At 37.9% G+C, this 13,882-nt stretch overlaps 1 protein-coding gene across 2 annotated transcripts in view; it reads right to left on the bottom strand.

Annotated features, from left to right (window-relative positions):
• Positions 1 to 3,630: 3,630 nt before the first annotated feature.
• ZFR (zinc finger RNA binding protein) overlaps positions 3,631 to 13,882 on the bottom strand; it is a 37,066-nt gene continuing 26,814 nt past the window's right edge. The window contains exons 16-20 of one of the 2 annotated variants that reach the window (XM_060761353.2): positions 10,038 to 10,135; positions 9,129 to 9,224; positions 7,584 to 7,695; positions 7,346 to 7,443; positions 3,631 to 5,026 (exon numbers count right to left, since the gene is read on the bottom strand). In XM_060761353.2, coding sequence (XP_060617336.2) covers positions 4,847 to 5,026; positions 7,346 to 7,443; positions 7,584 to 7,695; positions 9,129 to 9,224; positions 10,038 to 10,135 — 584 coding nt within the window. In that variant the 3' untranslated portion in view covers positions 3,631 to 4,846. Of the gene's footprint in view, positions 5,027 to 7,345; positions 7,444 to 7,583; positions 7,696 to 9,128; positions 9,225 to 10,037; positions 10,136 to 13,882 lie in introns of those variants that run through there. The other variant, XM_067464641.1, reaches the window with a different exon arrangement.

The following is a 13,882-nucleotide window of genomic DNA, read 5'->3' as shown; positions in this document are numbered from 1 at the left end:
AGGCTGATTTTTGACAACTGAGAACATCCTGCAGGAAGACTGAAGACAAGGAGATTTTTCCCAAGAGGAGCACAGACGAAGAACCTTGAAGAATCATGGTGCTGCCCAGAAATGTCTCCCCATAAATAATTGCGCTGCGGAGCCTTCAATCTAGGCAACCTCATCAGCCAATCTGACATGGAGATATTCTATGAGGTCATAAAGAGGCTCCAGGCATTTATAAGAAATATTCTGCGATGTTATTGATATTTCAAGGGAGCAGTCCAAAGTTAAAATATGGAGAAATAGCTAAAACTGGGAACATCTACCTTCAAAAATACATTTTTTATATTTGTCAAATACATGAAACCGCTGGGTGAGGTCATCTGGAGTTTTGGAGTTGGGTGCCATCTCTATGCAGATGATACGCAACTCTACTACTTTTTTCCACCTAACTTCAAGGAAGCCCCTCAGGTGCTGGAGGAGTGCCTGGCCGCTGTGTCTGTCTGGATGAGGAGGAACAAGCTGAAGATTAATCCCGATTTGACAGAGGTCCTCCTGGTCGATCATAAGTCGGATCGGGGTATAGGGTGGCAACCTGTGCTGGATGGGGTTGCACTCCCCCTGAAGTCATAGGTCCGCAGTCTCGGTGTCCTCCTGGACTCATCACTTATGCTTGAAACTCAGGCATCGGTGGTGGCCGGGAGGGCCTTCGCACAATTTAGACTTGTATGCCACCTGCGACCGTACCTCGTGAAGGCGGATCTGGCCAGGGTGGTCCATGCCTTAGTCACCTCCAGATTGAACTACTGTAATGCACTCTATGTAGGGCTGCCCTTGAAAATGGCCCGGAAATTTCAATTGGTTCAATGGGCGGCGGCCAGGCTACTAACCGGTGCTTCTTACAGGGAGCGGTCAACCCTCCTGTTTAAGGAGCTCCACTGGCTGCCGTTCATTTTCCGGTCCCAATTCAAGGTGCAGGTTCTGACCCACAAAGCCCTGAACGGTTTGGGACCCGCCTACCTACGTGACCACATTTCTGTGTATGAACCCACACAATCTCTTCGTTCATCTGGAGAGGCCCTGCTCACGCTCCCACCTCCCTCGCAGACTCGATTAGTGGGGACGAGAGAGAGGGCCTTCTCGGTAGTGGCCCCTCAACTCTGGAACTCACTTCCCAGGGACATTAGACATGCTCAAACGTTGGCAGTCTTTAGGAGGAGCCTGAAAACGTGGTTGTTCCAGTGTGCCTTCCCAGAATAGGAAAACTTTCAGCAATATGCCCTCATAATGCACTTTAACACTGACTTAGGATGGACTGTTGTTCCCTTGTTTCTCTCTGAAAAATCCTATCGTTACATTTTTACCTGTTCACATCAGCATATTTTCAATTTTAATCTATTACATTTGGCCCAGCCATTTTAAAACTGTTTATATGTCACTATTGATATTTGTTTTATGTGATTTATATGATTTGTATTTTAATGATAGTTTTATTAATGTGTTATTGATGTTGTTTGATGTATTTTGGGCTTGGCCTCATGTAAGCCACACCGAGTCCCATGGGGAGATGGTAACAGGGTACAAATAAAGTTTTATTATTATTATTGGATGGGAGACAACCTTACTTTTCAGAGGTTAACATCATTGGGGTAGGCCCGGCTCTTGGTCCCATCTCCTTCTCAAGCACGGTTGGTGGGGGCAAGAGACAGTGCCTTCTCAGTAGAAGCCCCTTATCTATAGAACTCCCTCCCCAGCGAAATTAGATCAGTTCCCCCCGATCTTCAGGAAAAACTAAAAACATGGCTATGGGACCAAACTTTTGGTCAGTAACTTTCAACTTGCACTAAATACAAAATAGTGCAATGATGAATGGAACAGCTCTGGATTATGATTTTGGACTGTGTGATTTTAATGATTGATTTTAATGTTTGGATTTTTTAGGTTTGAATTTTAATGTATTTGTTTATTTCATTTGTATGTATTTGTGTGGCATCAAATTGTTGCCTATTGTGAGGCTGCTCCAAGTCCCCTTTGGGATGAGAAGGGCGGGGTATAAATGTGGCAAATAAATAAATCCTTAGTTCCCATTTCATATTATACTAAGCCGAAGTACAAAAGATAGTACATTCAGTTTCTAAATGGATGTCATCCCTACTCAACCTTGGAAACACACTGTGTAGTCCTGGGCAAGTTACACTCAGAGGAAGGCGAAGGCGAAGGCAAACCCTCTGAGAAAAACCAGGAGCAAGCTACAAGCTGTTTCATGTTTCACGTTTCACAGGGACTTCAGAAGAATTGAGAGGAAGTGAAGTGTGAAGGATAGTTGTAGCTATGAGTGACTGAGATACATTTCTTGTCTTTTTTTGAAAACTACAAAATGTTCTAAATGTCTGCACTTGCTGGTGGTGCCACAAGGCTCTCTACATGCCACCTTGGCAGTTTCCAAGAACATGAGATCACAGTCTGACATTTTCACTTAGTAAAAAGGGCTGCCAGGGAGAGTCTAGAGGCGAGGCACAAAAAAAGAAGGTTTCTCTTCATTTTGAAGTTGAAGTCAGTGAACTTCAGAACTTGTCAAAAGCTGCAGTTTGGAGGAGTGAATTATAGTATGTGAAATGTTTAATAGGGTTGCTTCTTGCCCCTTCCCATCAATATTGATTGCAGTATAGTAAAGATATTCAAGGATGGCCACCAGTGGTGAGGAGCTCCTGGTGGCACAGTGGGTTAAACTACTGAGCTGCTGAATTTGCTGACTGAAAGGTCAGTGGTTCGAATCTGGGAAGCAGGGTGAGCTTCCACTGTTGGCCCCAGCTTCTGCCAACCTAGCATTTGAAAACATGCAAATGTGAGTAAATCAATAGGTATCGCCTCAGTGGGAAGGTAACAGCGTTCCATGTAGTCATGCCAGCCACATGACTTTGGAGGCATCCACGAACAACGCCGACTCTTCGGCTTAGAAATGGAGATGAGCACCCCTCCCCTCCAAAAGTCAGATATGACTAGACTTAATGTCAGGGGAAACCCTTACCTTACCTTTTACCATTGGTGAGCATATAAACAATAGAGGACTAATAGATAAATACAAATCTATGTGCATAATTGTGGGATGCAGCAGGTGTGAGTAACAGAAATATAAGGAGCTGAAAAAACAAACGGACCAGGGAAGGAGAGGCAGCAGGGTTCCCTAGAGTTTCACATGACATTCAGTATTACTGTACCAAGCAAGGAATTCTTACAGGTTTCTAATCAATAGTACAAAAGAGGAAAAATGGGCTTTTGTTGAAAAAGACCAAGTTTTTAAGGCATTAGTTCTGGGACATGGTTCATAGGAACTAAATCCCTGTTACTCAAAGTGGTGGTCCATGGGCCAGTGCTGGATTGTGAGGCATTGATGAGCTTCCAGGGATAAAAAGGTGAAAATTATTTGACATGGGTAATAATTGAGACGAATGCAATCCTAAATGGTTCCTTTCTGCAGTCTGAGAAAACAAGTACAGCCTGAAGGACTAGCAGCAATAGCATAGTATTGAGTCTTCCAATTTTAGGAAAGTGGGCAAGGGAAATTTGAACTGATTCAACTGAAAACTAGCATCAACTCACTCAGATCAAGTGAGATCTGCACGTCAGTATACAATGATCAATACGTGGTTTGATAGATTTTAGTCTTTATTCACCTATAGTGCTGTAACAAATCACACCTGTGTATCAGAGCATAGATCGACAGCCAGATGTAGACCTGAATTACACCACTATTATAATATTTAGTAGTTTGAAGGCGACATAAGCATACATCATGGCCACAAATAATTTTCTGTGATTTTCTTTTAAAGCCTTCTATTTATTAGAAACACTGTTATCTACCTTCAAATTTTAGGGTTAAATTAACATCACTGAATAATTTGGTACAGCAACAGCGAAAGGAGCTATCTCACAGGCACTGGTATGGTGAACTATTAATTATGAGCTGATGATTTTAATATCATAATGATAAAGCTCTCTGAAAACAATTAGCAAACTCTGTCTAAATGGGGAAAATGCCCTTTTGCTTACATTTTCAGCAAAATTTCAGAAAGTTATTTCTTGGCCTTGCTATGTCAAAATCAAAGATCTAGGTAGGAAACCTAAAACAAAACTTTTTTAAAGGCCATCTATTAAAAACAAAGTCATGCAATTTTGATTAATTATGCAATTGCTAAAATTGCTGCAAGTCCATACTGTATACACATTAAGCATTTATATTGCGCAACAACAAACCTGATTAGAATATCACAAATCTCGTCTTAATTACACCATTGTATCACTAGAGATAGACAAATGCCATGGAATTGGCAGTAACATTGAACCGAAAGCACTTAAACAGCAGGTTAAGAATGTGCTAATGCTTCACGTTTAGGAGAAATATGCAGCTCCACTTTAGAAAAAAGTGTTCTCCTTCAAAAAAGTAAGCAAAGGAAGAGCTGTATTACCATTTCAAATACAAAGCAACTTACAGCTAGTGTAAAAAGATAACTAATATTCTAAAATGAAGAGCAAAATACACAATCGGAAGCACATAACTCTGTATTAAATACAGTACAATTTAAGTACAGTGTACCACTTAACAAAAATAAACAGAAAACAATAGTTATGTGTCAGAATCTAAGCAATGAGGGCCAGGCTAAAAAAATCAGAACACAGCTTCCATTTGTGAACTCTTTCCACCATAATTAGTCTGCACATCCTTTAAAAATGGTGTGATTGCCACACGAAAGTAATTTTTCTAATGTTCTGGGATGCATATAGAAGACCTTATGAAAAGAAATATGACAAATAGCTTCCATTATCTCCTTTCTATGTTATCACTGGATACATACACACACAGTTTTTAAAAGTTATCATAGTCTTTTTTGTCTTTTTTCCCTTCTGCTTCAAATCCATCAACTCCATCACTGTCCCGTCTCCTTTTACGATTATTGTGGATATTGAAACGCTGGTTCATCTGGGGCAAAGGATCCATGCCTAGAACTTTGTGTATTTGACGGAATGCAAGAAGTCTCAGAGCGAACTGGTAGCAGGAAGGGAGAATAAATAATGTTAGAATAAGGACATTTAACTTCCAAGAACATGTACCAGTTAATTTTAGTACAATGCTTTCAAAAGTCTAGACAATATTTACACTGTTCAGAGCTCAGATCATTTATACATATATTGTGACAATATTTCAGTTAACCATGTAGCTTCTGAATATTCCCAATGGTTTCATATTAAAACATATTGGCACACAGATTGCAACATTTTTAAACAACACACTATTTTCTTATTAACTTACTATAAGCTTTAATGTCTTCTTTCTTAGTTGAAAAGCAGTAGTTTATAAAATAGCTAACATAAAATGAACATTAGAAGACTTGACCTTGTAGGTCCATTCTAGTCCAGGGAAAGGTTAATTCCTGGCATTGCCCAGACAATCATATGTTAATTTGAGTGATTCAGTCTCCTGAGCCATAGCTCCTCCTATTCAGTTCTTAACGAAGCCAAGAAAAGCAGAACATTGGAGAAGATCCCCAAAAATACAGAAGGTGGGGGTTGTATGATTCCTTCTCCTTGCCTGGAATGGTCCTTCATGGTAAGTTCTCCAATGTGCCATTTTCAGCTTGAGAAGGAACCGTCTTGGGCAAGGAATTTCCCTAGCCTAACCAAATCCTAGGAGGGATGGTGGCAAGAGCAGATAATTAAACATAAGTGGTTCTACAAATTCCCTTCATGGGGCATTTGTTGTTAAGGCCACAGAAGTAGCTGCTAACCTGGTAGAGAGAGCAGTGACGTGTAGTGGCTTAGAAAGACCAAGGGACTCACAGATTAAGAAGATCCAATTTCTCTGTCAGAGCAGACAGAGAAATCTTCTACTCTCTATTAAAGGCACGGATCATATTCTGCCCTGCCTTTATATGTAGAAAGACTTCACTGTTATGTTGTCAACACACACGTGTTGCCCTCTGGGCACAAGTACCACTACAGCAAGGCAAACTGCTTTTAACTCTAAATAATATTATACTATATTTAATATGTATCTCTGTCTGTATAATCTCCTGTGTTTGAAATTGGTAAGGGGCAGGTATCTGCTGTTTGTTTTTTGAAAGAAGACAATCTTGCAATCCTGGATAACTACTTAAATTACCCAATGGTCTGTGATAACCTCCTCCCAAATCCCCCTTAAACACAGCAATCTTCCCCCAATCAAAGATTCATTTATGTCACTATTGTTGTCTGCTATCTCCAGCAGTCCGACCCTCATCTTCATTGCTGAAAATCCTGTCTCTTACCCTGGTTTCTTTCTCTGTTCCACTGTAACTAGAAATCATTTTGAAATTTCTTCATCCTTGAAAGGAAGAGTTGCTATTGTGAAAGGGCTTTGATCAAACCTCTTTATGGGAAGCACCTGCTTCTTATCCTTTATTTCTATTAAGACATTTTCTAAAGCTTCCCACTCCCCAAAGAGCCACTTTTTTCTGAACGGCAGGTATCACAGATTATTTTCAAAGTTCTGATCTATACCCAATGCACAGCCATAATACTTCTTGCTACAAATGCCTCTGCAATATTTTGTCAGCAGCAATATACTATAGTGCTCCTTGGATCTTATATAATGCTCTGTTTAAATTAATTGAGAATCTAAAATATCCTATACCCAAAGTACAATCTCCCTAGCAAATACTGAGCTTCTAATCATTATGGCAGAAACTTCATGTGAGTTTTAAAGCAATCTTTCTGCCTTTCTTTTTATCCACTTCCATGAGAAGAATGTCTCCCTCCTTAGCAATTATGTTTCTCAAAACAAGTGCCAAAATTTGCTCATCCACCAGTGGCCCTGTAAGATGAACTCAATTTTATTAAGTGAATATAACTTGAGAACATCTTAGCAATCTTTCTGTAATTAAAGGAGTTTCTCATTCCAGCTCTACTAATTCTGGCAGTGGTATTTCTATAGATTTAGCATCTGGCTTTATTAAAACTGCTGCTATTCTATGATTATGATGATTCTTATTATTTCCTTTCTAAAGGGACACGCTTAGGTCTTGAGGGTGCTTTCAGTATCACCTTGGTCTTCCAGTTACCCCTATCCAGAGCAATAAAACAACAACAACCTCAAAATGCAAAAAGATGCAAAAAGGAAAGAGGTGAGGGGAAAAAAGTTGGGGAATCTCAGAAAAAGAAACTGAGAATTGGCCAAATTGCATTCGTTATACTCCGGAAAAGAGCATTAAATATTCCTATACAACACTCACTTTTCAGTTCGGTTTTCACCCTTGAATCTTGAGTATCTTAACTATTTCTGTATAAGTAATACATGATATTTAGCTTTTTAAGAAGAACTTTTAGTCACCTGTGCACTTGAAGTAATATCTTCTCGTTGCTGATCTGTCATTAATGCAAGTGTATCAAAAGGATCTTTTTCACAAGGATCCAGAAGTCCAGGACCTCCTGTAACAATTATTTTTACTAATTTAATGTGCAGATTGTAATTTTAATATTTTATAATACAACAAAATAATAAATGAAGTCTATTAACACTACAACTAAAAAAGTATTATTTTCACATGAAGTTCAATACTTCAACTTGCCTTTAAGGATAATTCCTGAAGATATACACTCAAATACTCTTCTTAAGGCATCGCCTGGGCTTTGTGGTCCAGTAGCACTGCTAATTGCCTTCTCTACCAGTAATTCCATTGCCTAAACAAAACAATACACAATTAAGATATATCTCTGTTTACACATTTAAGATGTGAGGTGTAGAAATTCATCAAGAGCTGATAGGTAACAAAGTAATATCAAACAATGTGGTTGTCTAATAACCTCAATGCTTCTGGAAATAAATAATGAATACATTCAACTTTTTCAAGTCCTATCCCATCAGTAGTATTCAAATTCCTGTATACATTCATACCACCATATTTTCTATAGTGCACATCATGAAAGGGTCTTGTAGTATTTCATGCCACATCAGGTATTAAACCTATAAATCATGAGTGAGCAAGTTTTAGGAAACTAAAGGTCAAACAGTTTATGTTCCCTCAGGGCCAGTTTATGTTCCCTCAGACTGTTGCTGGGGGGGGGGGGGGGGGGGCGGACTAGAATTAAAAAAAAAAAAACATGGAAGAACAATACAATATTTAAAAAGAATAACAACATAAACTTACCAGCATTTCAATGGAAAGTGTGGGCCTGCTTTTGACTGATGAGATAGTCAAGTTAATTAGGATTGTTCTTGTTGTGTCCCTTCAAGTCTTTTCAGACTTAGGGTGAGCCTAAGCCTACAGTTTAGGATGTGGGCTGGGTAAATTACCCTGGTCTAGTCTAAACCCACTGTGGGTTGCAACATCCTTAAAAACAAAGGAACGGCTTGCAGTCTACCTGCACTTTTGTAAAAATCACTAGAGGGGGCAGGGGATAGGTACAGAGATAGCATGTGTTCCAGCTGCAACTGTATATGCATTTTATAGTAAAGATAAAATGCAGATGGTGGCAATTCTGTGGAGCTTGCCCATTGTGTTTTTGTTTTGTTTTGTTTTATTTTAAAAAATAAAGCAATACTCTTTTGGGATCAGCTTGAAGGGGAGAAGAAGGCTGCTGTATGAAAGGGTGTCTGAACACTATGGCTACCTATGTTCAGGCTCACGCGAGGTACCTTTTTTGCACTATATCCTGATGCATATAATTACAGACGTGAAGAGAGTTCTAGTGTCTGAAGTCTAGACTCTTCTTTTATGACAAATGTGGGAATACTGGTAAGAGAAAAATGTGTGTCACAGATAATTTTTGGAAAAAAGTTGTGGAAAAATGTGCTGTCCTTTCTTTAACACCCCCAATTCCAATTTGTTTGGCAGTATAAAGTACCACAGAACAGCAACCTGACAAATATTTATGTGAAGTCATGCATTTCCAAAGGGTGCAGTGGCATTTTGAGATATTTAATACATAATTTTTGGAAGCTGTCTTTTTCTCTCACACACATGCACACATGAAACATGTTTTCCTTTGCCTTGATGTTATGGGTGATGTCACTTCCAAAGACAAATGAACAGATTCAGAAAATGAGTTCAGGTGGGACGCATTTGACGTTTCACTTTTAACAATCAGCTCATAGTTTCAAAGGCTATACTTACCCAGCTTGGAAAGTCAGACCAAGTGGGAACTCGCTGACAGAGATCACGAAGAATACGTATGATAATGACACAGGACTGCAGACCATTAGCTCTAGCCTTGAGAGCAATACAAAATCAAGTTAATCAATCCTGGCACAATCAAAGAAGAGGCCTCTGAGAAAAGCTAAAACACCACTGTTCAATGGAAGCTCAGTCAAAGAAAAGAAACAAACCACTTGATAACATTCCAGGAGCTGCCATTTACAGAAGCATTTTATGCCAAGGTTAGTAACTTAAGTCAAGGTGCACAGGTTATACAAGACTAATATTCCTTGAAGTCCTGCACACTTTGACATACAGTTTACTTGTAACAACAAATACAATGATCTTCCTATAATAGAAATACAAAAGTAAAGAGCTAACAAGTAGAGAGACTGAAAGGTTATGGGAATCTGTTTGGTTGCTTTCTTGTGCCTTTGCTGAAATGCAAAGTCACTAAACCAAACAGTTTCTCACCTTTCATTCCCTACACTTAATGAGCTTAAAGAAATAAAGGGTAAAAGTCTTACGACTAGAACACAAAGCTTTAAACACGCATTCTGTTATTTAAAGCAAAGTTACCCTGCAGCCTTATGGAACATATTACAAATACAAAAACATAAGATTCCCCCAAAGAATGTTAATTTTGCTATCTCAATGGACAGAAAAAAAGATGTCAAATTGGCAAGAATTGCATAAAGCAGTTCTTCTGTAGAGGTCTTCCAAGATGAATTGAGTTTCCCCTAGTTATTTAATTTATATATGTGCACATATATATATTACGATGGGCAACCTTGATCCCACCCGCCATGTAGTTCAACATCCAACTGAACAACTGAAACTACTCTCTCTCATAAGGCTACAAGAAGAAAGTAAAATGATGTTCCGAACCTGGAACCACTTAGCGTGGCGTAGAGCAGCCAGAGCGTCAAGGCATTTTTGCCTGTCCAAGACGTCCGGTGGGTCTTTCACCATACCCGAGGTTACATCTAAAATGGATTGAATTGGCAAAATGCAGTGAGGAATGGGTGTTTGACCAGGTGAGCAAGACACTTCCTTAAAATAGCTTCCATGTCACACATGCCATTTATATTGCAGTCCCTGTCTCCCAAGAATTAATATGGAACAATATCCCTTAATACGTGTAAAGTCTCTGAATTCAATATGAAAGATAATCAAGAGCATAGTACAATTAGCTCTTAATCTTATTTTTATGCTTAACTCTTTATCAAAAACATGCTCTGGAAAAATGAACTTCCCCTAAAATTAAGAAGTTTAAGGAAGAATGGTTGGGCACAGTGCACCAGCACAGAAAACACAAGACAGAAGGAACACAAAAATCCACTTGAATGAAGCAAAAGTTACAACAAACTATGAGCAAAAACTATTGTGAAGTTCTCCTCTGCAAGCCCCACTAAAATAAATAGGTTTTTTAAAATTCCACTCCCATTCATTTTAATGAAACTTGTGCAGGAGAATTTCCCAGTGGATTGTGCCCTGTGTTTGTTGGAACAACTGAAAATGGCCACATGCGACCTTAGATCAGAATCCTAACTAATGGGTCGAAATTCTTCCTGGGCATTCAGAACTGGTGTACCTCACAATAATGTAAGATAAATATTAAATATATATTTATAAAAACAAACCAGATTCTTTGTTTTCATAAATTCCTAAGGAATGTGAAGCAATATATAAATTTCAAGTGAGGGATGTCTGTATATTTTCATATTATTCCCTAGACTACTATTACATCATCTATGTGCATGCCATATGTATATCCATCCCAATTTCAGTCAGAAGGATAGAAGGAAAAACTAGAGAAATTGGTCTCAGTAAGAAAAGAAATAAGGAAAATCTAGATCCACAGACAACAGAATGAATAGCAGTGTGAAAGAAAGAAAATCTACTGTATCTGGTAAATTCATATTTTCTGACAAATATTTTGTGACTGCATCCAAATATTACATTTGCAGTTGAATGTAACTAGCTTTTATTGTATAACTATGAATATACTTTTAGTTCGTTTTTATTTTCTGCTCAAGTTAATTTGCTGTTACAATAACTAAATTCCATGAGGAATGAAGTAAGCAAATTTGGTCTGGCTTAATCAATAGATGGGAGTGAGCATGAAAATGTATTCTAATGTAAAGAAACATACTAGGAAAAGCCAGTCAAAGACTCATGAAACACACCAATTCAGAAAAGAATATAAGCCAAAGAATCATCAAATCAGGCTGGAAGGTTATCTACCAATGAGGAGAAACAGGTTAAGAAAAACGAATGCACACTTGAACTGCTATGTCTATCTTGTTCACTTATCATAGGAAATTCATGTTTATGGATATTTCATCACTGGGGTTTGTGAATCTCATAAAAATGTTTTGCCAATGGGATTTATGTAATTTTTCACATGGTGACTTCCATGCGCTCATACCGATACAGCAAAATGAAGAATGAGTCACACTGGTAAGAGTTTTAAAAGCAAACGGAAGAAGACAATCAGATTATAGCTATATCAAGTGAAAAGTGAATAAAGTTTAAGGGGAAAGGGGTTCAACCGAGGCCAAAGTCAGCAATATGATTTGATAATTGATTCATGTAAAATTAATAGCAGTAATAAAATAGGGAGGTTTTAGTTTATTGAATATATCTTATAGGAGGCAAGTACTCTATTTCACACCAACTATTTAATACTCCCATAAAATACATGCAAACCAATAGTTTAAATGACTCCGGATTCTCTATCACTTAGTTTTATTTTTAAAATAAATGTTACTTTTCTCTAGAAGCAATGATCAAGAGTGACCCATATATAATTCACAAAATTACATATGTGAGTCAACTTCATTAAAATTAATGGATGGGTTGCCATTGACCTCAGTAGATAAATCATATCTATTATCAACCTTGAAACCTAAAGCCATCATGCCAAAGCAGCTATAGAAACTGGAAAGACATCTGGGCTGGATATTCATTAGAGCTCAAGTATATGTGGATTTTTGCATCTATTTTTAAGACTCCAAATTGATTAACCCCTTAAAACTAATCCTAAATAAAGAAATCACATCCCAGTGGCTTGTTAGCTGTACCATAAGGGCTTTTTTAAAGCAACAGATTATTTCCCTTCACTTTAAAAATAAGGGGTTAATCTTCAATGAGACATGCTGTGTCCACACTATTTCATGACTATGCCATGCTCTTTAAATTTCAGGTGCAAATTCCGTTTTACCAGTCAACTATTTCAAAGCTAGTGTGAACACTGCTTAATTCCAGAGAAGGAGAGAGACAAAGACAAGAAGATAAAAGACAAAACACAAAAGTAACAGTAAATGCTAGGACTATGCAACCAAACCCCCTCTTTGTTCAAATATGGCAGGTGTGACACTGAGCTTTAGAAAACCTTGGTCAAAAATCCTTCCGAGGTCTTGGCAGCAATCCCTGACAGGATTCAATTGTTTCTGTTAGAAGGCTTTGGACCGGGACTTATAAGCTAAGGATAAAAAAACATAGACAGACACACTTTGCTGAAGAAATACATTCCACAGCACCAGTTAGAACATCTTTACTATTATTGCCAGAGCAAATTCAGAAAAATTATTGCTCAGCACACAAAACTGCAAGGCAGACGTTCAACACTGTTGACAGTTTTGTGTTTACCTTCTTGTTTCCCCATCCCTTCAGTTTGCAAACACTGTTACACAGCAGGTAAGTGAACAGGATTATGGAGACTATAGTGTCATTTAACTCTACTGACAAATGAACATACGTTTACTTATAATTGAGTTTATCCAGCAAAGCCTTCCTTGCCACCTGAGTTCCCAAAAGCCAGCTAAGATTCCATCAACCAAATTAAGACACCGAGCACAGAGAGTTGTAATAAGAGCCACTGATGTTGATTTTTAAAATTAAGACCCATTTCACCATTTTGGCAATAAATAATTAGACAGCATAGTTAACTGCAAATTTGCAGTTCCAACACCACACATTTCATAGGCAAACATTTTGGCATATTACTTTAATCTGCTCAGTGTCTTTGAGAAATTATTTGAAATAAAAGCTTTGCTTCCCTCAATGTAACAGCAAGTGAATCAACTTAGAGCAGTAACTCTAATCAAGTCTGGGTCAGACAAAAACAGAGCTTTGTTTTCTTTTGAAGATAGAGGACCAATTTTTTTCATAATTCAAATACTCCACTGATGACAAAATTAATTTGTTTTGCCATAATGAAAACAACACCAAGCCTGATTTCTAACATAACTAATGTGCCATTTTTATTCTTTTTGTCTACCAAATCTTTTAAAATATGTGCATAACCAAATGCAAGTCTTCTCTTCAGTGAAGCTACATTAAGACATTAAATTATTTGCAACGAAAGGAAAAGTAAGTATTTCATATCAGATGTTAAGCCTATTGCAAAACCAAACATTTAGTGCACACAGAGAAATAAATCCCAGATAATATCTTATTTATTTAACCTCACCAAAAAGCTTTGTTTTCTTTAAACATAAACTTTTTAGAAAGTTAATTACACTAATGGTAAACAAAATTCAAGCAATTGCTCAGCTACCAAAGGCATAATTCAGAGAATTCCATTATGTGGCTGTATGTACATGTACAGACACACACGTAATACTTTCTCTTCTTCTTCTCATTATCAACAACTTCAACAAAAGTCTCATTTCATGCCCTGAGAATGTGAGCCCAGCAACACCAGAGCATGTATGTAAAAATAAACA

This window comes from Anolis sagrei, chromosome 2 (genome assembly GCF_037176765.1).
Source record: "Anolis sagrei isolate rAnoSag1 chromosome 2, rAnoSag1.mat, whole genome shotgun sequence".
Classification (NCBI taxonomy): domain Eukaryota; kingdom Metazoa; phylum Chordata; class Lepidosauria; order Squamata; family Dactyloidae; genus Anolis; species Anolis sagrei.
Note: the sequence above shows the minus strand (reverse complement) of the source record. Positions and strands in the feature narration are given on the sequence as shown.